The 25,990-nt window shown below is 41.5% G+C and overlaps 1 protein-coding gene across 1 annotated transcript in view; it reads left to right on the plus strand.

Annotated features, from left to right (window-relative positions):
• The first annotated feature begins 6,250 nt into the window (after positions 1–6,250).
• CCNY (cyclin Y) overlaps positions 6,251–25,990 on the plus strand; it is a 232,513-nt gene continuing 212,773 nt past the window's right edge. The window contains exon 1 of the mRNA XM_047067359.1: positions 6,251–6,498. Within this exon, the coding sequence (XP_046923315.1) occupies positions 6,345–6,498 (154 nt within the window). The 5' untranslated portion in view covers positions 6,251–6,344. The remainder of the gene's footprint in view (positions 6,499–25,990) is intronic.

Genomic DNA, 25,990 nt, shown 5'->3' on the forward strand with positions numbered 1-25,990 from the left:
GAGTTTAGTAGGCAAGATAAAAGAAATAAATGCATAAAAACAACAACTAGAAAAGATGGATGGTTTTAGATAAAACCTATGTGAGTTTATGGTTTCCAGCATGAGGGATTGAGAAAAAACAGTGCTTGTGCTGGGCCTTGAAGGCTAAGAAGGATTAAAAACACGTGGAGCTGGGCAGCAGAGGAGGAAAGGTGTTCAGGCAATGAGGTCACACGAGTAAAGTGAGACCAGAATGACAGGCCTGTTAACTGTGAACAGTGCTGATGGACTGGAGAAAGGTGGGCCTGAATGCCAGGCAGAGTGGAGTTTTTATTCTATAGCCAGTGAGAGGCTATTGACAAACCTCAAGCAGGGAGGTGACAGGATTGCCCACTTCAGCAGGATCTACCCAGCTGCTCCTGGGGACACTAGGGCTGTCTGAATGTTGAATTATAGCTGTAGTGTTTAAAGTTCCCTCGAGATCATAAATGTGAGGTACAGGCAATAAGTTAACACAATTTATCAATTATCTTTATTTTACTTTTAAAATGCTGCTGGTTTTTGTCATGTTGGCAACAGGGTCTAACGTGAGGCCAGTTAACTAACATAAAGGTATGCAAAGTGCCTGGCTCATGGGAGAAATCCCCTCCAACATCCCTAATGCCAACCATCTTTGACTAGAAAGACTTCTTGCCTGTGTTTGGAAGAATATAAGGTAGCAGAAACCAACTTTCTAGCCTTTTTCCAAATAGTCAGTGGAGGAGTCATGAAGAGAGGTCCAGAAAAAACTTTTTGAACAGGAGAGAATTAATTTCCTGGGTCAGGTGGATCTTTAATATCTACCACAGTATGTCTGTAAGACACACATACAGCATAGTATGCTCAGTTCCAGTTCTGGGAATACTGAAAGAATGCTGTATTAAAATAATGCATCAGGCAGTTAATTCTTTCAATTTCCATGGGGACTAATCTGCCTTTTGGAGGAACAACTTCTTTTTGCTACAAAATCTTACCTTGGCTCGAGCCTGCCTACTGCATTTTCCCATTCCAAACTGTGTTCTACTATGGGCAGCCAAGTACACATGATGACTGCCCAGTTGTAGGTCAGAATCCCCATTTTCTGGGGGCCAATGAGTGAAAACTGCTGACACAGAGACATAAAACTCTATCAAAGGATAATATCAGATCCTCAACAAATCAGGATCAGATTTGGCTGCACATTACTTGGGAATGCAAAATAACAGTGGCTTATACAACATAGTTTATTTCTTTCATGTAAAAGAAGCATACAGGGACAGATCTTAGTTCATGGCTTTCATCTTCAAGGTCAGTTGGTATTACAAAGCACAGGCTAGAATTTCAGCCACCGTGTCCACATTCCAAGAAACAAAAGAGGAAATACCACCAGAGAGCTTTCTTGTAAGATTCACCTCACATATCATTGGCCAAACTAGTCACATGGCCAGCTGTCATCTTTGAGGGGGGCATGCTGCTGGTCCTCACAAAATGGAGGATTCCATAACAAGGGAAGATGGGAGGACTGATCCTGAGTAGAGAAGTAACAGCCTCTCCCAGTCAGACCAACCCTGTGAGATGTTGGGATTTGCCTTATCCTAGTTCTCAAAGATTGCACATACCTTTACCATTTCTATTCCTGCTGAGCACAGAAGAATAAAGATTGAGTTTGGCAATGGCAAGAGAAAGATTAGACTTCTTAAGGCTGGTTAGCCTGGGGACAGGTGGTGAACTCTCAGTTGTGTGGTAGATAAATCAGTTTCCTTGTGGGCCTTTGCCCAGAAACCCAAAGACTCTGTCTGTCCCCAGCTTCATTATTTGTTCCATAAACAAAGGTTTGACTCATGGATAGGAAATATGTGGCACAAGTGCTATCTCCTGCTCCTCCTCCTCCTTTCCTTAGGGCAGCATTCTTCCCTGTTGGGCTGGAAACAGGACCTTAGAATCCTTCTCAACATATTGTTCCTGGCAGTTACTCTAGTACAAAAGACTTGGCATTAGTGTTTAAATATACTAGCCATTGTTAATTGCTTGTGGGAATTTTCACTCTGACAGAATCTCTGGGTATAATTCTTTACTTCATAGGAATAAATCTCTTATAGTGGAATTTTACATGCATCCACAGGGGAGAAAATTACTTAATATATAGTCTTGGCATTCTTCAGATTTCACCACTAAGTGACCACAATCACTCACACAGATGGACATGTTCTACATCTGATCTTTTGATTTTTTTACCTTACTGGATGATGAATTTCTCAAGGGCAAGAACTATATTTTACCATTTTTGTATCCCTAAGGTGCCTGGCTCAGTACACTTCTGAGAAATATTTTATCAATAAATGAATCACCTACCTTGGTCAAGGTCAAGTGGCTATCAAAGCAAATACTTCCTCAATAGCTGGTTACATTGTAGACTACTTACCTTCAAGTACTAGGGAGAGGCCTTATCTACAGTGGAGGTCACTAGAAAATAAGAGGGTGACAGGAAGAGCATTGGTGGTACCACAAAGGGTCTTGGTTTTTTCATAACTGCCTCACAAATGTTGAGTAACTAACACAGAAACCTGGTTACCAAGTGATAAGGAAAGGGCAGATATACTCTGAGAAGGTTTTTTTCCCCCAAGACTCTACCCATTTTTCTTCTTTTGACCAAAAGTCCAGGTCCTGGGTTAACTTGGCTCAGTGTTTTCTGTATTCTAGGAGGTGATTCAGGGCATTGTGCAAGTGACTGATCCATATTTCATGGATAGAAGTGTGACTGAAGATCTGATTCAATTAAGGTAGCTTATTCTCAGTAGTTTTTTTATAAGTAGATTTTATAGATTAATACTAATACCAATCACGTTTTAAATACTGTGGTTCCATTGAAAATTTTGTTCAAAAAAAGCTACTACTCCTAAAAAAAAAATTTAGGAGCACTGACTTAGCTGGTTCACCCAAGTTCCATATTTAACTCTTCACAATGACCACAATCTTAAATAGTCATCGTAGCGAAAGCCGAAGGAAAGAAAAATGCCCAAATGATTGTTTTTGCTTAAAGAGCAGGGTGTGGGTTATGAGTAGATGCAGGTTGGTATTTTCTCAAAACTGACTGAGTTGAGGACAGGGTTTTTGGCTTGCAGTGCTCATCTTTTGTCTCTCCCTCTGGCCCAATCCTGGGCTAGATTTACCCTACTGAGGGAGTGTTCTTGCATTTAGATTCCCACGTGGCACAATGTCAAAGATGCTGTGGCTAACTGCACATGTTATTTCTGCATACGCTTCTCTTGCTTCTCTTCAACTTTCTTGTGTGTCTACTTACTCTGGTCAGAAGGGCGGTGCCCACAGAAATAAGGCTCCCCTCTCTTCTTCAAGTCTAGAGCTAGTCCTAAGCAGTCACTGCCAGCTTCCTTCAAAAAGAATAGAAAAGGGAAGAAGCAACACTAGAATCTCTTTTTCACTCCAAAGCTTTGCAGATTTCTTCTCTCATTATTCTAACCTGCTTCTCTCCTCCCTTCCTGCTCAGTGATACCTACTGGTGGGGGCAGGAGGTGTTGGGGTGGATACAACTGAAAGGGGATCTTACAGACTTCACAGTAAGAACCAAGGTTCAAATCTGATTACACCTTTTCTCAGTAGTCTGATCTTGGGTTTAATTATCAGAAAGTGTCTTGATTTGTAAAATGTGGGAAACAGCATAGGCTGAGGATGTAAAAAAAAAAACAGTACAGAGCATGGCTTCTAACAGATGTTCAATAAATGACACATTTCATTATCATCTTGGTATCACCTTGCTTCTGCAACCTCTTCTAAAGTCTCATTGTGTGTCAAAGAGGAGGTAGCTCTCTGTGGAGGAGGTATGTTTGTGTTGAGGTATGTGTGTGTTGGGAGGGGCAGGGGGCGTGGCACTCAGGTAAATCACTGGTGAGGATTTAGCACTAGGTCTGGGCCTGTTGTTGACCAAAAGTCACACTTTTGAATAAGCCCAACAGGTGCACTCCTAAAGGGAACATAGCAGGAATGTCAAAGAGGGGATGGGGAAGGTGGGGAACCAAAAAACCTCTGCTGACCAGTGGCTGTCCATCCTTTGGCCAAAAATCTGTGGCTATCTCTACCCCTAGTCCTGTCTTCCCTCACCTCCAGAGGCTCTTTTCAGTTAACACTCCCGAATGACCTGCCAGCACAGTAAGCTTGCAGATGGCACTCTGTCTCTCCTATTAACCCCTTCAAGCCATATCATTAATATAAATACTAAAAATTCTGCAATTAAATGAAAAGTATTTAATATGCATGAGTGGATATGCCATACACATATGGTTCAGTATTTGGGTGCTTATAATGTCCAAATTATAAAACAGCAATCAGAGCAGACAATATGGTAACCCCTGTCCCAATTTTCATCCATCTTACCCACACACTGTGGCCTTGAAAATGTGAATATATGCATTCACTGACTTGCAGTTATGTCCCAAACTTTCCTGGGAAGCAAGACGGTCAGAACTGCTTTAATAAAGAGCATTATTGTGTCTTGTTGCTCTTTACCCACCTTTTCAGGGCTGCAGTTCATTGGAACTTCCCTTTACAGTTCCTTTCTCATCCTGTCAGCATCAGCACTTTGACGCCATTTATTTTCCAAGGACATCTGCTACTGATCCCAACAAATGGCATTAATCCAGTTCAGAGCATTAACTGGATAACACGTTGCTGATGCTACATAAGTGTTAGTTCCCTTACTCTTTTCCTTCCCTTTTAGTACTTGCAACTGTCACTAACTAGTACTGAGACATGGAGCAAATCAAGGCACTTAATCTTTCGCGACTTCAGTTCCCTCATATATAAAATTAAGAAGGTTGTGCCAGATTTTTCTGTGCTCAAAACCATTTTTTCCCTGAGTCTCCTCGTGCCTTCTTCGTTGACTACTTGGAAAAAGAGTGGGGAGCTTATTTCTGCCACCTTATGCTCTTGAGGCAAGAAGGTCTTTCTGGGGTGTCGGGAGGGAATGGAGCCCTCGATTTCCTGAACTTCTGCTGTGAGCCAGGCACTCTAACATGCCTCAGGTCAGACTGGTCGCGGCAGGACACAACCCGACAGCATTCAAAAGTAAAGAAAGATAACTGGTGTTAAGTTAGCTGTCTCTACTTCACATTAACTACCTAGAAACTCAAAGCACTCTACAGCTAATTCAACATTAATGTAACCCAGGGGGCCCCAAGAATTATTTCACCGCTTAATACAAGGCCACTAAATCCTGGCAAACATCAACAAGTGAGAAGTCCCAAATCAACATCGTTTCCTTTTTAATGCTTAAGAGAAGAAAAAGCAAGCAAGCAAGCAAGCAAGCAAGCTTTCCCCCTGCCCCCCCCCCCCCGCCCCCTGCCGGGTGTGAGCCACGCAGGCTCCATCACCCCAGGGCGGCGGCCGCGACCCCAGCCCTCCTCCACCCCGTGCCCCGCGCCCTCCCCTCCGGCTCCTTGTCTGCGCCCCCGCTCGCTCCGGCCCCTTTGCGGACTACCGGGACCCGGCCGGGCCCAGGGCGGCGCAGGCCCGCCACACACACCTCTCGTCCCAGTGTTAGGCCCGAGGGAGGTGGAGGACGCGGAGACCGGGAGGGTAAGGACACCGAGGCGCTAAGCTTCCAACGGCGTGGACTGCGGCTCCTCACGCCTGCCTGCGTGAGGCGCGGCCCCAGGTCCCGACCCCACATTCGCGCGCGGCCGCGCCGGCACGGGACCTCCCTCTTCGGCCGCCGATCTGCTTCCAGGGCAGAGGGAAGAGGCGGCGACGGGGCGGGGCGGGGGCTGCGGCGGGGGAGGGCGCCCGAGCATCCTCGCGGGCAGCACCGCGCCTCGTTGCGCGGGGCTTGAGGGCCGTGCCCACGTCCGCCCGCCAGCTCTTCCGCCCCGCGCGGACACGCGTCTCCCCCGCTTGAACCGGAACCTCTTGCGGAGGCCAGCGCCGCCGCCGGGGACCCGGGGGCCGACCGGGAAGCGCAGGGGGGAGGCGGCCTGCGCGGCGCCGCCCGCCATGGCCGCGGCGGGGTGAGCTAGGCTCGGCGGCCGCAGTCGCGCGGACCCGAGCGCTCCTCCGCCGCAGACAGGCCCGCCGGGCCAGGGCGGGCGCGCGCGAAGGCCGAGGGAGAGCCTGGGGAGCCGGGGCCGCCGCCCGCTCGTCGCCGCCGCCGCCGCCACCGCCCATGGCGAGGCCCCGCCGCCGCCGCCGCTGCTGCTGACCCGGGGGCCGGCCGCGGCTTCCGCCCCCTCCCGCGGCGGCGGGCGGGCGGGCCTCCCCTTCACGCCCCCGCCGCCCGTGCCCCGCGCCCGGGGACGGGGAGGAAGGCGAGAGCAGCAGGAGTCGGGGGGCCACCGAAGATGGGGAACACTACCTCGTGCTGCGTGTCGTCCAGCCCCAAGCTCCGGAGGAATGCCCACTCCCGATTGGAGTCCTATCGGCCGGACACGGACCTGAGCCGCGAGGACACGGGCTGCAACCTGCAGCACATAAGCGACCGGGAGAACATCGACGGTGAGTGCGGGCGAGTCCGGGTGGCGGGGCGGGGACCTCGCTGAGCCCCCTTCTGACGTCCCCGCACCCCGCCTGCATCCGCGGTGCTCTGCCTGCACAACCGGGCGTCTGTATGGCCGAGGCTGCTTTTGCTTTCTCAGCCTGCTTCTGTAACCAGGGCAGGACGATGTCTTCGTCTCCGTAACCCGGGAGCTCGGGGTCCTCCCGACCCCGAGTGGCCCCCTCGGATGTACCCCCGAGTGAGCGGCGGGGAAACTTTGCCGGCGGGCGGCCCGGGAGTACCGTGGGGGCAGAGGGGCGCAGGTCGCGAGGTGACAGGAGCTGGCCCTCGTCCAGACTTGAGCGGCCAGTTCTGGGGCGGGGGCGGCCCGAAAGCCTGCGTTCCAGGCACTGTCTGAACGTAGCTACAAGCCAAGTTGTGCACGATCAGAGTGAGCTTGTTTGTCCTTTAAAAGGCGAAGGGAATGGATGATCCTTGGTGTAAATGAGGAAGGAGTGAATCCCATTTTGGAATCAGTCTCTACCTAGAGTTAGTTAACAGGGTTGGCATGTATCAGCTTTCCCCGGAAACTTGTAAATTGACCCCAATTGGCAGTTCCCTATTTCCGTTAAAAACTTAAAAAAAAAAAAAAAGGATTTTTTGGGGGGGGGGTCGTGTAGGATTGGATAGCTTCACACGAATAATTAAAAAAACACAAAAAACAAAACTAGATTATTATTAGAATGGTTTGGAGACAGCTTTGGGTTGTCACCCAGTTTTTCCTTGGGGTGGAATTACAGTCCTATAGATTTCTGATTGAGCTGAGTGACGTTTGGTTTGGAGTAGTGTTTGTAAAGGAAGTTAAAGGATTCATCACTGTACCTAGTAATGTTTATGTATTTTATTGGTCTCAGTATATTTGTTAATACTAAGTTATCCTTAAGCTGCGTGGTTTAATATCTATGGATAGGTAGTTTATGCATTATGCTTGAAACACAGTTTACATAAAAAACTTAAAAAAATGTGAAATTGGTAACATATTCTTATGACAATGTGATTATTTCTTTTTTTTTAAGCCCCCAAATCTCACAGTTGATGTAGTTGAACTAAGATGAAAAATTTTTTTGTTGAAATGAATTGACACAACTCTGTCACAAGTCATTCTTGACAGCTTTGGGATGTAGAATTTCCTCTAATGTGGAAAGCCAAATTTAAACTGCTAAAAGAAAGAATTTTCTCACTGTTTAGCCTCTTTTAATTTCTTCTAAATAGTAATGTCATCTCTACTGGACAGCAGTTTTATTAAATGAATACCATATATTAAAGGGAGTAATATAACATCTGGTTTATAGTAGACATTTAGTAAATTAGGGTTCCATATGGTATTTGTAGTGTAGTTATATTAGATTTCCATTATCTTAACCTATTATTTAGATGTCTTTGCCCTATAGTTCTACTTTAATTTTATGCATTTAAAGGCATCTAGAAGAATATTCAGGTCTGGTCTGTCTTGATCACTGGTATGATCTAAGCAGCTGAAAGAAATGTCATTTCTAGTGTATAGTAAAGATTTAGTAAGTATTGTATTTTAAAGGAGTGAATGAATGAATGAGTTTATTATAGAAAGCTATTACCCAGTCTTATACAATGCTGACAGGCAAAAACATTTGGAAATAATTTCTCCATGTTATGCACTATTACTGAGAAGAAGCTTTATGTTTTAGATAATGAATTAAAAAATAGAGATGAAAGGAAGATTCATACTTCTTAAAGGCAAGCTATATGCTATTATTGACTATAATAAGGAAATGGAGAAAAATAGTAATTATAACCATTTATTTGGCACTAAGTCTTGGAAGGATTTTGCCAAAGGAAAATAGAATAGTATTGTGTGTTCTTTCATTTGCAAGAAAACTAAGTTTTGGTCATCAAGTCATTTTTGAGAAAACATATGGAAGATTACCACCTCTTGTTTTGGAAGTTCAGGATAGTGTAAGAGACTCTGGGGCAGTTTAAGAAGATTTCTAATCTAGGTTAGTAGTTTCTTCCCATCCCAGAACTCACCCCAGATGATGCTAGTTTAAATCCAGATATACTAATTCACTATTTAAACAATACTCTCTTTGTCTCTCCAGTTCAATAAGTAATACTTATAGGATTTGCCTATCCATAGTTCTCAATGTTGGTTTCAATTACACCAGAGATCTAGGCGTGGGCGTTGGCATTAATATGTTTAAAGCTCTCCAGGTAATTCTAATATGCAGGTAGGATTGAGAATCCCAGGCTGGATAAGTCTTGAAAGTGTTACCTGTTGTTCGGTGGCATTTTCCATAGATATTCATTCAGTATCAGAAGCTGGGAGAAGAGAACAGATTTAAGTTAAGTAGCATATAGAAATAGATACAGATTTTAAGTTCTGAATTATATTGCTAGATGATTAGTGAACACTTTAAAACCACAGCTGAAACATTCTTGATTCTGGTATGTAACAAAAGCTGAAGTGCTTAGATACCATCTTTATATCCCTTAAGACATCTCAGACAACTAGAGTTGAAAAGTTCAGAGAAGTTCATGGGGCTTCTGTGATAGGTCAGCTTCTTAAAATCACAGAGACATGAGGTATGAATCCATGTTTTCCTTGCCTAAAACACACAATGGGTAATATTTGTCCTGTACTGTTTTAGTGACTGAGTTAGGGCAGTTAGGCTTCTATGACACCTACCAGCAACTTGCCCTGTACTCAGTACCTTAGTGTTAGATTATTCATGTTTTTGGAATAATACATATTAGACTCATCAGCTCTGTAGATATTATTTCTCATAAAATTATTCTGAGACTGAGAAATAACAGAAAGACTTAATGACAGTGACAGTAATAATTGTACTCCTTATATATTGTGTACTCTGTGTCAGATGCTGCTCTAACTGCTTGATATCTATTCATTTTTTTAATACTCACAATAACCCTGTGGATAGTATTAACTTTAAGACAAAAGAATGAGGCAGAGAGAGGAGAAATGACTTGCCCAAAGTCATACAGCCAGTACATGACACATGGAAACTTTCCATTGTTGCTTGGATAGCCTGGGGCAGGGTGTCTGTCTTTGCAGTCATAGCCACAGTTTCTCAGAGGAAATATCATCTATCTGCAGTAGAGTGTCCTTCTCTAATTAGATTATTTCTGTGGGAGGAGAGAAAGAGGGGTGGATTTAAAGAGAATTTGAGATTTGATGAGACCGAGGGAAGTAGAACAGGATGCCTGTAACATCTGTACCAAAGTGTCAATTTAGGGTTTTGCCTCAAAATGATTGCTAGCAGTTTCATCCTTTGTAGATCAGTTGTCTTCTTTGACAAGCCAATTTCTCTATTATTCTGTATCTAATCTGTTAGGAAAAAATGGCCCTCAACCTTCAAAATATATCCAGAATCTAACTGCTCTCAAAACCTCTCCTGCTGCTCTTCTGAGCTAAGCCACCTAACTGGTCTCCCTGCTTCTACCCTTGCCCACTACAGTCTGTTCTCAACACAGCAGCCATGGTGAGATCCTTTAAAAACAAACAAACAAACAAAAAAACTAGCATGTGACTCCTTTGCTCAAAAACTGAGTGATTCCTTATTCCACATCAAATAAGAACTTTACAATGGACTTTTACCATGGAGTCATAATAGACTTCAAGGCCCTGTGTGATCTTCCTGCCTTCCTGGCTCACTTGCTAGCTCACACAAGCCACATGGGCCTCCTTCAGTGCTGGTTTTTGAATAAACCTGACATGTTCTCACCCCAGGGCCTTTGCTCTGTCCCTCTGCCTGGAATGTTTTTCTCAGTGTTTCTTCTTGGCTAACTCTCTCAACTGCCTTCAGTCTTGGTTCAAGCCTCACCTTTTCAGTGAAGCCTTCCTGATGGGCCTGCATTTAACATCTCTCCTGTTACCCCATCAGCAATCCTGGTACACATTCTCTGAATTACTGTTTTTCTTCCATATCACCTATAATGTGCATTATAAATATTTATATACATATGTCATAACAACAACTATTTCTGTCTGTTAGTATTTAAGTTTTACTAGAAGATTTTCATTTTGTTCACTGATGTAACCCAAGTGCCTGCTGCCCTGAAGACACTCTTTGTTTGAATGAATGAGTGAAGTCAGCAACTTCAAGACATCGGAGTCAGAGTATCATCTTGAGTATTTATTGCATGAGAAGCATAGGAGGGAAATAGAGAATGACAAGACTTGTAATAATGAAAGTAGAGTGGATATGAAACTTTTTGGTTTTGTTTGTGTTTTGACCTGAGAGGTAGCAGGTACGGCAAAATCCTGAAAATGAAACTTAAGAAAGGTTTTAAAGTGGGGCATCTGGGTGGCTCAGTCGGTTAAGCGTCCAACTCTTGATTTCATCTCAGGTCATGATCTCACGGTTCCAGGAGTTCGAGCTCTGCATCGGGCTCTGCACTGATGGTGTGGAGCCTGCTTGGGATTTTTTCTCTCTCTCTGCCTCTTTCTCTCTCAAAATAAGTAAACTTAAAAAAAAAGAAGAAAAGAAAAGAAAGAAAACATAACAAAGAAAGCATAACAAAAGAAAAAAAAAACCTAAACTGAAATAAACTATGGCTAATGGAAGTCTGCTTAACAATGTGATATATTTAATCTTTTTTTCCTTATCTCTTCAGATGAATGGCTTTAGCGGTGGCTTTCCATACTTAAAGAGGCCAAAATGCATAATAAACCAAAAAGTACTACATGAACATATGCAATTATGAACATAGCCACTCATGGTGATTTTCTTTATTAAACATGAACTGTATTCTAGGATATACAGCAAATGATGTTTTCACTTCCCATAGTCAGAGAAGCTAGAAGCCTAAGGGGCTCATCCTCGGTATGGGAAAGATGACTGGAAAAAGTGCTCTCACTGTTACAAGGGTGGGGAGACAAAAGAGCAATTTAAGATCTAAGCACCTGTTATAGTATTAGCTTAAATTATTGTTCTTGGTGGTTTTTTTTTGTTTTTTTTTTTTTTGTTTTTTTGGATATCTGCAGCCTCATCTCTTTGGCTTCATTTTTCTTGTGTCTCAGACCCACTTACCATTTCCAGCCTGATTAACAAAACTATACCTGGACTTTCATTCCAGGCTAAGATTTATTAGCTGCACTGCTTGTAAGACTTGGGAAGACACCCTGATCAAGCATGGCCTGATGCATATTAGGCAATGCAGAGAGGTACACTTTAAAGGTTTGCTGAGAGTGCTGTTCTCCAAAGCACTATGATGATTCCATGACCTCTACTACACTTATTTTCCTCTCTATTTTAGAATCATGGAGTCATTGCTCCCCACCCTCATTTTACGGGTAAGGAAACTGAAATTTGGAGAGGTGCTGTCTCTTACCCAGGTTATGCCAATCATGGACAAGGGCAGTAGAATTTACTATGTGTTAACTTTGGTCCAAGTGCTGTGCTGATTACTTGATCTGTATTTTTAAAAATCTTTATATCTTTCTCTCTATTTTACAGAAGAGGAAATTGAGACTCACAGGTTAAGAAATTTGCTCAAGTTTTCATAGCTAGTTAATGGCAGAGTTGGGATTCAATCTGCTGTCACTTGCTAAAGCTCCACCTCCCAACTGCCCTGTGACAGCTAAGTAGGGAGTGACCTGGGTCTAAAATCTGGTCCCCCTCTTCCCATGCCTAGCCCATGCCTGCTTTAAGCCATTCGTTCATTGTCTGTATTCTTTGGGTTGACAATACTTTGTGATTAGGATTTTTACTTTTCTGCCTGCTTTTTGAGAGGAGTGAAAGATTAAATGATTTTGTTGAATGGTAAATTTTCTCACCCTTTTCTACAAAGCTGATTGTCTCTGTTATCTTAAGGAGACAAATTACTTTCACATTTCTGGTTGGATGAAACCAACACAAAGATTAAATTTTGTTGGTATCTAGGAAAGAGCAGAACCAAAAGGAAAAAAATAATAAGATGCAGGACCTGTGAGTGGCTTTGAAATTCTGTTTTAGTCACACAAGGTCAGAGATTTAGCTCCAAGCGTGTCATATTTAGTTTACTTTAAGGAAGCAGTATTTGGTATTTTTCACAAGAGTGCTGTTGATGGTATCATGCTTGTCATACTTCAGAGTACAAATCCTTTCATGAGTCAACATATAGGCAGCCAGGCTCAGTCCATGGCAATAGCAGTTGATATCATGTGTTCAGTATCATTTTCAGATTTTCAGCGTATGGCTGGAAGGAGGGAAAGAGTTCATTTTCCCTGCAGCATTTTGCATCATCTTGAAACGTTGAGTAGTTTGTTGCTGGGATTCTTGGTCAGGAGATTGTTTCTTCTCTGTACTCTGAGACTCTCAACATTATTCTATCCTACCTTTCCTGAAGAATGAATCAGGGCTCAAGAAGGATAAATCCAGGACAGGGTCTTCCCAGGTGGTTTATGGGATGTGCCTTTAGATCTGTGAAGTGTGGTGGAGCACATGAGAGCAGGAACTGAATAATCAGGAGACCTGTGTTTCAGACATGGCTCTGCCTTTACCGGGGGACCTCTGTCCTGCTGGGCCTCACTTTCCTTTTTGCTTAAAAAGAATGTGTCTAAGATTACTGTCTTGCCTTATGCCCTGAGGTACCTAAAATGAGAATCAAAATGAAGCTGAAATGCTTAATAAACCAAAAAGTACTAGATGGATGTGTGTCATTGAACATAGTACTTATGTTGATTTTCTTGCATTAAATATTAAATGTGTTCCAAGATATACAACAAAGTGTGTTTGAACTTTCCATAACCAGAGAGGCTAGAAGCCTGAGGGGCTCATCCTAATAAAGACATCAATGCAGTCAGTGTTCATAAGGTAGTGCCAGAAAGATAACTGGAATTTTAGAGCTGGGTAGGATGAGGTTATACACAGCTGTATAACCTTTGAATGGGAATCTTGCTGGCAGTAGAATTTGGAATAGAAATATTACTCTTTCTAACATTTATTGTCCTTCTGGGTTGCAATCTCTCCAAAGTCATACCGTGATGGCATGCAATGAGCAGTGGGACTCCTGGGAATAATAGAGTCCACCCAGGCAGTCTGCTGACTGTGCCATGGGAGCGACGTTCCTACTGATGTTAGTATGTACCCTTAGATGGAGGCTGAAGCCAGGTTTTTGTTTTGTTTTGTTTTGTTTTGTTTTTATTCTTCAGAGAAACTTTTAAGGTGCACATGTGCATAAATTTATTATATTAAAATACTACTTGGGGTGCCTGGGTGGCTCAGTTGGTTAAGTTTCCAGCTTCATCTCAGGTTATGATCTTGGGGTTCATTAGTTTGAGCCTCACATTGGGCTCTGTGCTGACAGCTCAGAGCCTGGAGCCTGCTTGGGATTCTGTGTCTCTCCCTCTTTCTCTGCCTCACCCCCATTTGTGATCTCTCTCTCTCTCTCAAAAATAAATAAACAAAAAAATATAAAGGAGAACTGATGGGCTGAAAAATGAGCTCAGTCAGCCTGAAACAAGTTATTGGGGGTTGTTTGTGCCCATTTCTTTCTAGAAGGAGGCTACCTAGATCCACAATTGCAGAGAGCTCAGATCTCTAACCCATTTCTCCCTTCCTTCTCTCAGCTGCTTGTAGCTGTTTCCTCTGGCTCTCTTCCTTTACTTCTAGGGGCTCTTTTCACTATCTGCTACTTGGAGGAAAGGGGTGTTCCAAAGCTCCAATCAATTGTTGTCATCTGACAGATAACTTCAAATCAGTAAGATTTTGCCTGGAAAGTCTTTCAGTGAATCTGAGAGAAGAGATCACCTCAGGAGTTGGTTAGCTACAAACTACTACACTCTGGACATCTCTGTTGCCTTGCTGTGAAGGTTGTTTTTATTTTATTTTTAAAAATTTTTTAAATTTTATTATTTTTTAACATGTTTATTTTGAGAGAGAGAGGGAGAGAATGTGGGGGAGGGGCAGAGAGAGAGAGGGAGAGAGAGAATCCACACTGAGAGTGTGGAGCCCGATGTAGGGCTTGAGCTCATGAACTGTGAGATCATGACCTGAACTGAAATCAAGAGTCGGATGCTTAATCAACTGAGCCATCCAGGTGCACCAAGTTTTTAAAAACTGGATTGGAAAACCTTGAGATCTTTTTTTCTTCATCTTTGTCAGAATATTGACATTTTTTTTTTACATGTATTCATTTTTGAGAGACAGAGGCAGAGCACAAGCGGGGGAGGGGCAGAGAGAGAGGGAGACAGCGAATCTGAAGCAGGCTCCAGGCTCCGAGCCATCAGCACAGAGCCTAATGCGGGGCTCGAACTCACGGACTGCGAGATCATGACCTGAACCGAAGTTGGACGCTTAACCAACTGAGCCACCCAGGCGCCCCAGAATATTGACATTTTATACATTAGTTTTGACTTTGTAAAGAAAATTTTATTTTTGATTTGTTTTTTAATATGGTTGAAAAATTGGACTGAAAGGCGGTTCTAAAAAGTTCTAAAATGTTTGGCGATGGTAATATTTCTAGGCTAAGTGTCTAGTTTTCCATGGTTATACTACCTTGATAAAAAATTACTGTAACCTGGCTTCATTACTTTGTAGCTGCATTACCTGGTACATGAATTTTAATTCCTGGGTCATTATTTTGTACGCTTTATTCCCTACTGGGGATGTATAGGGGGGCTTCATTGGGTATGATAGTTGTAAGTGCCACGCTCAGTGGAAATGTACTAGCATCTGTAGACATGTCAATTGGCTTTTGGCACTGAGAAAAATACAGCTAGGTATAGTAAAGATAATTGTTAGCAATTGCAATTGTATCCTTGCCAGTTTGCTTTTTGAGCCTTGCAGAAATCTTAGTTGGACAATGAAATGCAAGTCACTTCTATTTTGGATACCTCTGATTATAGACCTTCTGGCTTTAAGGAGGAAGAACAGGAAATACCCTGCATTGGGAGTTCATGCGTAATATAGCTTTGTGTTGCAAAACTGTAAATGTAGTGTTTAAAACATTTTATAAACAAATTCTTTCCTTTGGATGGATGCTTCTGTTCTTGGTGGGCAAAAAGGGAAAAGAAGTTATTAAAAATATTTTGATTATATTTGGTAAACTCCATGTCTCACTCTGCACATTTACCAATAGAGGAATTAGTGCATGGATAGATGGGTTAAGAGGTCCGTTCTTTGCCTCTCAAGAAAAGATTTCACTCTAAATTCAGTATTCTGTCCATTATGACTCTATATTCTTATAGAATATTAATTGATTACAGCTATTCCATTAAGTATAATCATAATTATCCTTTAAGCTGTCTCTTGGTTTTAGGTATGGATGCAGACTTTGTATAGTTGCTTAAAAGTCTAGGTTTTAGGACTTCCTGTGTATCCTGTCAAAGTCCAGGTTGAAAAATGAAATCATGATGCTTTGTTTAATTTAGTTTCAAAAATTTCAAACTCACAAATTCATCAAGGATTACTTCATTTACAGTGAGTATTACTTTTGTCAGTTTATATGGGTAATTTTATTTTTCCACAGTTTTTTCTCTTTTCAGTTTTTTCTCTCCAGTTTTCTCTGTTGTCAGTTTATATGGGTAATTTTATTTTTCCACAGTTTTTTCTCTTTCAGTTTTTTCTCTCCAGTTGTGTGTAAGCGTGCTGTTACTTTAATGTGTAGTTTTACTTGAAAGCATTGGTTAATAGGGTTTATATAGCATTAGAGATCACCTTTTTTCTTCTGAGAGCTAGAGTTGATGTTACTGAAGAGATACAAGTTGTTTATTCACTTTATTTTTGGCATATATTTGACTCTTTTCTGTAAAGTAAATCTAATGTCTGATTTTTCCATTTCTTATATTTTGTAGGAAGTAAAGCCTAGCAAAGCTGATATTCAGAAGTATTAACCACTCAGGGATAAATTTAAGGGGTAGGGAATATATTCTTGCTTTGTAAACCATTTGCTTCTGTAGAAGATGGTTGTTTCTGACAGGCCACATATCTTAAGCACCATGCATGCTCTCTGTGCACACTGGGCTGTTGTATGGTTCTCTTCTGCAGTAGGAGGGTTACTTTGTAGCTCAGGTTATGAAGCTTTTGGCAGCCTCTGGGTGTTGGAGGTCAAGTGTATGAACAAAGGAGGTGAGGAGGAGCTGTGGCAGAATGGTTAAGGTGGGATAAGTCAGGGAGGACCCAAATGCAAGGCAGCATGCATTGTAACAGCCAGGCCAGGCCCTGAGAGGTGAGAAATAGGCATCAGAAGTGGAATGGTTGCTTTTATAATTGGTGATGTTTGGGTGCCTCTGCATCCTTGAGACCAATTTGGGATGGATAGCAAGCGTGGCAGTGATTTGCTGAGTTGATGGAGATGGTCTCCTGGGAGAGGCCCTGTGGACTTCTGACATGAAACCAGGAGACTGGATATCCAGATAAAATTGTCTTCTCTCATTTAACTAGTACATATTGAGAGGAACATTTGTTGAGTTTTTTGAAAATGAAATTTGTTCTTGTGCCTGGGTATTTATAAGACAACATTGTGACAGGACTAGAAGGAAAGAATGAAGGGGATTGTGGGAAGGAGTGTTTGGCTGAAGTGAAAATCTAAGTGCAAAGGGCTCATGTCTGTAGGTGAGTGTGTACAGTATTCTGCTAGATGGAAGCCACTTACCTCCACTAGGCATGGCTTAATGCAGCCTTGTCCTTGCCCCTTAGTCTCCTGTGTCCTCAGACTGGATCTGTATATTCACTTTGGACATGGAAGGTTGATACTTCATGGTATCAAATGAGTGCTTTTTTCCTTGCTATCTGTATCTGGCTGTAATTAACACTGAAACGTGTCAAACTATAATATTGATATTTAGTAGAGAATAACAGTATAAATTGACAATGTACTTTTTAGTTTTTTATTTCTCAAAGTAATGTTCATATGGGTTTTTGTCTTGTTTAGCCACATTCACATGTGAAAGTGTATTTACTGAGCCTAGCTTCTTAGTGTAAAATTCAGGGACCTTTTCAGTAAAGCAGGAGTTCTTAATGAAGCTATACCAGGGTTTCTCAGCCTTGGCATTATTGACATTTTGGGTGGGATATTTGTTGTTGGTGGTGGGGGCTGCCCTGTCCATTGTAGGATGTTTAGCAGCATCCTTGCCTCTACCCACTAGATGCTGGTAGAGTACCCCCACTCTCAGTCATGACACCAGAAATGTCTCCATACATTGCCAAATACAATTTCCCCAAGGAGCGACTCTCCCTCTACTTCTCTTGAGGACCATTGAGTTACAGGCTCTAGGATTCAAGGTGAAAAATAAACAGTAGAGTAACTTCCTAGTGGTTTGGCTATCTTGGTCACTTTCACGCATTCAAGGCCTGGGGTAGAACTTTATAGACTCTAGGCTGCACTGCTCCAGGGAGTGCCATTAACTTCAGACTTGATGTGAATGATGCCCTGCCCCTCCTCTACCAGTTTTGCACAGCGTTGCATTGTTCATTTGAACTCTTTAGAATTAGCATCGTGTTCTAAGATGGTGCTTCTAATGGTATTATTGACAGAATAGACATTGCCTGCATTTCTGACAATGGATGGTGTGCACCAGGGAGTTGTGTAATTTATTTACTCAAATTCAAAAATCACTTAATCTTCTTCCCTTACAGCTTCTCTTTTTCTTTTCTTTTCTTTTCTTTTCTTTTCTTTTCTTTTCTTTTCTTTTCTTTCCTTTCCTTTCCTTTCCTTTCCTTTTCCTTTTCCTTTTCCTTTTCCTTTTTTTCTTTTTCTTTTTCTTTTTTTCTTTCTTTCTTTCTTTCTTTCTTTCTTTCTTTCTTTCTTTCTTTCTTTCTTTCTTTCTTATTTTTAATATACTGAAAGGTACGGTAAGTTTTTCTTCTTTTAACCAACAGTTTTATTTTTTACTTCAATTTTAAAATCGGCTAGTGCTGTGTGTGGGTTTTTCATATTTTATAGTACTCACAGTGGGTTTTCCTTTTGAGAGTCTATTCTGATAAAGAATATAAAAATGGAATGTCTTGTATAGTCTGTAATTCTCTGGTCTATGTTTTGTGACAGTAGCTTTGGCTTGGTTTGACAATGCTCAGAGCAATTTAGTATTTTATGGATCTTTTGAAATTTCACCAACCACAGCTTGATAACCTGGCCTCCAGGGGCAGGCAGTGAACACAGGATGTTTGATTCTTGGGTCTGACATTCAAGAACATCTTAGTAGAAGCCTTTGGGGCGGAGTGGGGAAACCCTTGTTGCATCTGTGTGGCACTGTTACACATTTAGGGAAAAAATTTTAAGGAGGTACCTATTTATTTGATTTCGAGTCAGTTTCTTTACCTGAGGACACTTCTGCTGGAATAAGGACGTGGTGGCATTGGTTTCTTGAAATAGAGGTTAAAAATTTAAGTCTTGATTTATAGCTTGTCTAGATGAAGAATGCTCCAAGAAATGTGGTGGTGTTGTATTCCTGACAATTAATTGTTTTCTCTAAAAATATTTGAGCCAAAAATGTCAGTCCCTTAGATGTAAAAGTATAAAGATACAAATGGAAGTGATTCTTGAACTTGAAGATATTTTCCAAAAGCCTGAGGTTTGAAAATGTATAATCAACCTCTTCTGCGCCCATGTAGCACACATTGTTAGGAAACGTTATCATTATAGAATGCAGCTATTCATTAGAGAGGTGGTTTTCAGCACCCTTGTTACAGAGCACAGAGGGAAACAGGGTTGCCTGAGCCATTACTACAGGATTGAAAAGGCTCCTGGTAGAAAGATGGGAAGACCAAGTGTTCGGTGCTGTGACTATTTCTGGGGCTGTCAGTGTCTGCAGAACCATTAGTAGCATTTTTGGAGTCATAAGAAGGAGCCTTACCTTGTTTATAAGGCACATCTGGAAGGGACGTGGAAGATAAACTCATCTGATCAAGCTAAGCCATGAAGAAATAGTTAGACCTTGGTTATTTCTCTTTATTTTTTCTGTATTCTCCAAAGTGACATTAAGTATTATTTTTACGGTGAATCTAAAGCTTAACCAACCCCAGTATATGCCTGTTTCCATGAAATAAGGTCTCTCAGGGAAGGTCTAGCCTTACCCAAGCTAAATGTATTCTTGAGCTCTTTCACCTGCTTTTCAGATGCAAATTATATACAAAGCCTGTTTGCACAAAATGAAAATATGACAAAACATATTTTGTACCACATAAGGGCTTTCAGCAGTTTGTGGGGACCAGGGATATAATTCTGAAACAGAAAATTATGATTATAGAATATTTAAGATATTTTCATTTTAAGCATATAAAAGCATTGGAACAAGAGGAACAAAAGTGCTGCTTGTTAGGTGCCCTTACAGGACCTCTTTTGGTGAACAGTTAACTAGCTAATTATTAGGGTATTGTATATAAAGGGGTATTTATGATGCATTGAAATCCTGTTCTCTTAATAAAGACGGATGCTTTTCTTGAGTGTCTTTAGCTTACCAGTTTATGGAGCCATTTCTCCTTGTACAGCTTGGTGGTTCAATTTAGCCAGCCCATGGTGGGAGTGATCACTCAGATCTAAATTAGCTGTATTGTTTGTTTCAGACCGTGTAAATAGTTCATCTAATTTAGATATTATTATAAGATGCTTGGTAAATGATGTTTTGGCTTTCATTTCACTTTTTTTACTCCACTGAAGTCTATCTAGAATACATGTCTTATTAACTATTTTTTATTTGAAAATAACTGTTAATGCTGATGGTGGCTGTGGCTGAAAACTGATCACAATTTTTTTTTTTTTGAACCAGAGTTCAAAAGTGGTGACAGGTTTTTAGTTTGGAATTCGTGCTGCAGATAAAGAGACCGTATTAAGCAGAGTGCTAATACTGGAGGAACTAGGCAAACAGAGAAGTGGGGGCGAGTTCCTTTCCTTTTAAACTAGCATTTTAGCAAGTCGTAAATCCTCTATGTGGATGTGATTCTAGAATGTGTTCTCTTCAACCACAGAGAAGAAGTTGGAGAGAAAATGGAATTTAGTAGGCAGGTGTTGGCTGAGATGCCTATTCTCCAACACGTTAGGGGGAAATTAGTGGTACCTGCAATGCCTAGGCTCAGAGTCACGACTACAGTAGTCAGATTACTCTAGTCGGTCCATTGAATTCCCCCTGTGGTGGGGGCATTTTTAAGAAGTGTGAGAATTTGATGCCCACTGCCCCCTCCCCCTATAGGATTTTAAGGTTCAGTTCTTAAGTAGGTCAACAAACATTGGTTCCTCTAAGTGCTAAGTTCCCTGTTCCCTGCTGGATGCTGGGAATGCAGTAGCAATATAACTTGGACCTTGCCCTTAAGGTCCTAATGATCTATTAAGGGAGACAGATCTATAAATAAATGATTGTAATGTACAGAGGTAGAAGGGAGGCCAGAATGATTACCTCTACCCTGGGTGATAAGGGTATGTGGTCAGGGAAGGCTTTGCCAGGACAGCCCTATGGCAATGACAAGAGGGGTGGGAATGGGGAAGAGACAGGAAGTGTGCTACAGGCAGATGGAAACTCTGTTTCTGAAAGATCCAGGATGCATTGGGACATAGGTTCATTCTGAAGTTAGTAAGTAATGTGGAACTTTTTGGTGGCTTAATACCCAAAAATCTTACATAATGGATTATGCTTATTAGGAGGACATTTGTTCTAAAAGATTTCATAATGGATGGATGTGCATTGGAGAACAGTTCTGTGTATTTTGCATATCTTCTAGATTTTGTAAAAGGATTACTCAAAGTTGTAACATGGAAGACAGAATAGAGGTTTTCAGACCTATGAAAGCAATATGCTGTTTTTGTTGAGTATGAGAAAATAGAGTCCTAGAGCATTCATACTGTCAAGTACCATAGAGATCCTCATTTTACAGATAAGGCAACTGAGCTAAGAGGGATTGCTCCTCAGCATCACACAACTAGTGTATAGTGGTTTGCAGCCTGAGAGCAAGTCCCCTGATTGGGCTGGGGGAGGAAAAGAGGCAGGAAGGTTAGAGCCTTTTCACTCAACACTACAGTTCCCACAACAAAGTTAAATATTCCCAAGAAGAAGTTAATCTTGACCCATCTTAATTTTGTTTTGTTTTGTTTTTTTTTACAACCTGAATGATAATTATGTCTTAGAGAATTATGTTAGTTATTAAGCTGTGTAACCAATTATCCCCAAATGTAGCAGCTTAGAGCAACAGTATTTTTTCTGTTTCTGTGGGTCAGGACTTCAGGCATAGTTTAGCTGGGAGCCTTTGGCTCAGGTTCTTCCATGAGATTGTAGTCAAGCTGTTGGCTGGGGCTATAGTCCTCTCAAGGCTCAACTAGGAGAGAATCTGCTTCTAAACTTACTCAAATGGATGTTCATGGCAACAGATGCTCTTTGGTTGTTGTCAATAGTTCCTTCCTATGTTTGCCTTTCCTTAGGGCAGGTAGCAACGTGGTATCTGGCTGTCTCCAGAGGAAGCAATCTGAGGGAGAGCATGAGAGACCCCCAAGATGGAAGCTACAGCATTTTTATAACCTGAGTTTGGAAGTAACATGCCATCATTGCTGTTTGTTAGGCTCAAGTCTCTGAAATCCAACCTATACTCAAGGAGATGGTATTACATAAGAGTGTGAAAACCTAGAGATACTTTAGGGGCCTCTTGGAGGCTAGTTACCACAAACATTAGTTACGTTTCTTTTGGTTGTAACAGAAGTCCACTAAAACTGATTAGAGTGGAGAATGGGGGAAGGAAGAGTTATTGGAAGTATATGAGCGTATTTTATGAACTGCCATGGTGCAGAACATAACTGAGTCTTACAAGGACTTGGAATTGGGAGTTGAATAGCTTATAGGAATTGAGGCAGCTATCTCTTTCAGTATTTTGCTTTTAAATTCTCTGGTCAGTTTTAGTTGATCTTATCTTTCTCTGTGTCTCATATTTATTTTTCTGTAAATCTTTATTTTCTTTATAAAATAGCTTTCTTTCTTTGAACATGGTACAAATGGCTACCCCAATGTCTTCAATTCTAGGTCCACAAAAGACTGACTAGAATCTCTGTGTTCTAATTCCCCAGGAGAAAGGATTGAGTTCACTCAGATTATTTAATAGGATGGCTCCCCCCGACAAAAGGTGTCCAGTCATCTATGGCGTAGTGAAGGTCAAGGTTGGGGATATAGACAGGAAGCCTTTCCACTGTTTGTTGTGGAGAATGAATATAAGGGGTGAGGTTGGAGGGGTTAGTGAATGGTTGGGGGAAGCAGATTTCAGAGAATGGCAGTTAGAAATAGTTTTCTCATATATTTGTTTTTTAAGATCATTGTTTTGGTTTTCCTAAGGCATTCCCAAATATAGTAGACCTAAAATGAGTGAATTTGGGTAAAACTCAGGTTGGGGAGAAGTTAGCACCCTCTTTTGAAAAGATGAACCTTAGCGTTAGCAGAAAAGCATGGTTATGTTAAGAAATTAAAAAAAAAGTCTTTGAGACTTTAGGTGACTTGAAAGCTAGAAAATAAGTAAGTTTTGAATAAAATTATAAATAAAATTACAATTTATTTCTCTCTGAACTTGCCCCTTATAAATTCCAGGTTTGTCCACTTTTTACAGAATGTTCTTATGCTATGAACATCTGTCAGCTCTCCCATCTTAGATTTTTTTTTTAGCAGTTTATATAACTTAAATTAACTTAGCACTTCTAGAATGTTCCATTTAGTGTCTTAACATTCACTATGCTTTTGGCTCTAATTGATTAAATAAATTATAAAAATGCTAAGAAGGTTTTTATTGACATTTTTGCATGTTTGTTTACTTCCATAGCATTTTAAAATAGTGTACACTTTGACATAGCTGTAAAGATTGTTGTATTATGGAGTGCCTGGGTGGCTCAGTCAGTTAAGCGTCCAACTTTGGCTCAGGTCATGATTTCACAGTTGGTGAGTTCGAGTTCCACACGGGGCTTGCTGCTGTCAGCACAAAGCCTACTTCGGATCTTCTGTCTCTCTTTCTCTCTGCCCCTCCCCCCACCACTTTCTCTCTGAAAAATAAACAGCTAAAATTTTTTTTTGCATTATGAAGATAGAAACTGAAAATCTTTCCTGGTAGTGTTTTTCTTTTTGCTTTATAGATTACTCAGTTGATTAGATTTTTGCCCTTAGAGTTTGATTTGAGCAGTCAATAGCAGCAATTAAAGCAGAGTAAGTATGTGGTAAATGCTTAGCTATATGCATGTTAAGACACTGTTTTGTTGGCTAAAAGTTGAGACTGGCAGAGTAGCCTCTGGGAATTGCTGTATGGTAGATAGCTCAGAAGTCTCTGAGCGGGGAACCTGGTGATATATATGAATGGGGGAAGCAAGGCAAGTGGCTTTGGGGCAAGGTGGATGTGGAGAGCAGAAGAGTGATTCTAATTATGGCAGGGTCTACTTAACTTGGTTTCAGTAAAGTTTGCTGGGTGGTGCTCCTTTGGAAAAATCTATTCCTACTATTTAACCAAATGTATTACTCACATAATATTCCATTATTGTAGATTTAGGTTTGGTAATAGTGCTATTTCCTGTTAGAGTCTGGTATAGAAAAATGACTCTGTATTGTAGTTGCAGAGATCTCTGGGAAGATACAGCAAGTTTCTCTGGCTTCTTATAATTAATTGCCTCTTAGGATTTATTCTGTTTAGTCTGTTCTTTCTTACAATCCTGTCTCTCCCCTTAACAAATGTGGAGTTGATCATGTCATTGCCCTGCCTAAAACCCTGCTTGGCTCTTATGGTTCGAGTAAAACACAAACACCGCCCGATGGCTCACAGTCATTAATTAGTATTTGTTGCTGCCTGCCACATAAAACCTCATTTCTCATGAAGGGACCTCAGCCATAAGGGCTTCCTTCATGTTTTTCAAACTACCAAGCTTGTCCCTGTCCCAGGGTCTATGCAGTTGTTATTGCTTCGACTTTACAAGGTCATACCAGAGATGATTAGCTGGTTGGCTCCTGGACATCCTGTGTTACCTCCTCAGACAGTCTTTTCCTGGAAACATAATCCAGAGAAAGGAACCCTCCCACCACTGTGCCAGCTCCCTCATTTTCTCACTTTACCTTGTTTGCATATTTGTTGTATGTCTTGCCCTCCCCACAAGAAGATAAACTCCATGAGGATATGGACTATGATATCCACCATGATATCCCCGTTACCTAGAACAGTACTTGGCACATGGTAGTTGCTCAGTAAATATTTGAATGGGTAGAGATACTGCATTCATTTAACATCTAATAAACATTTCTTTGTATTTTACAACCTTGGCATTAAAAAACATTTTTTTTTAATGTTTATTTTTGAGAGAGAGAGAGAGACACAGAGTGTAAGTGGGGGAGGGCCAGAGAGAGAGGGAGACACAGAATCCAAAGCAGGCTCCGGGATCTGATGCAGGCTGCAGGCTCTGAGCTGTCAGCACAGAGCCTGACATGGGACTTGAACCCATGGACCATGAGATCATGACCTGAGCTGAAGTCGGCTGCTTAAGCAACTGAGCCACCCAGGCTCCCCACAACCTTGGCATTTTTAAAGAGCACATGTTATTTTATAAAATATCACTCAGTTTGGGTTTGTTTGATGTTTTCTCTTGATTAGATTCAGGTTTTATATACATTTTTGGGAGGAATACTGCAGATATGATGCATCATATCAAGAGGCACATGTTATCTGTCTCAGCATTGGTGATGTTAACTTTATTGTGTGGTTAAGGGTGGTACCATTCAGGTTTCTTTTTTTTTTTTTTTTTTCATTTTTTTTTTTTCAACGTTTATTTATTTTTGGGACAGAGAGAGACAGAGCATGAACGGGGGAGGGGCAGAGAGAGAGGGAGACACAGAATCAGAAACAGGCTCCAGGCTCTGAGCCATCAGCCCAGAGCCTGACGCGGGGCTCGAACTCACGGACCGCGAGATTGTGACCTGGCTGAAGTCGGACGCTTAACCGACTGCGCCACCCAGGCGCCCCTCCATTCAGGTTTCTTAAGTAGCTTTAATTAATAATAATTAATAAGTAATTTGTATGGAGATTGAGAGTATGTAAGTATTCTATTTCTTTTTATTTTTTTTTAAGTTTTTTTTTTTTTTTAACGTTTGTTCATTTTTGAGAGACAGAGACAGACCATTAATGGGAGCAGAGAGGGAGAGAGAGGGATTGAGAGAGAGAGAGAGAGAGAGAGAGAGAGAGAGAGAGAAACAGAATCCGAAGCAGGTTCTAGGCTCTGTGTTGTTAGCACAGAGCCCAACGCAGGGCTCAAACTCACAAACTGTGAGATCATGACCTGAACCGAAGTCAGACGCTCAACTCACTAAGCCACCCAGGCATGCCAGTCTGTATTCTATTTCTTATCAAAGTTTCACTCATTAGTTGTAATGTCTGTTGATAATTTTTAGCATCATCTCAGTTTTCCTAGTAGGCACTATAAGGAACAGGTCTTCCTTCTCCCCATTTGTATAATTATCAGCATTGAGTCATGGATTTTTATTGTATTCAGTGAGTTGTAACCTGTTATTTTTTGTTGCTTCAGTTGTCCCAGAGTTGGTTGGTG

Source organism: Lynx rufus, unplaced genomic scaffold, assembly GCF_022079265.1.
Source record: "Lynx rufus isolate CCGP_SWC_20201006 ecotype Redwood Valley unplaced genomic scaffold, mLynRuf1.p SCAF_7, whole genome shotgun sequence".
Taxonomy (NCBI): Eukaryota; Metazoa; Chordata; class Mammalia; order Carnivora; family Felidae; genus Lynx; species Lynx rufus.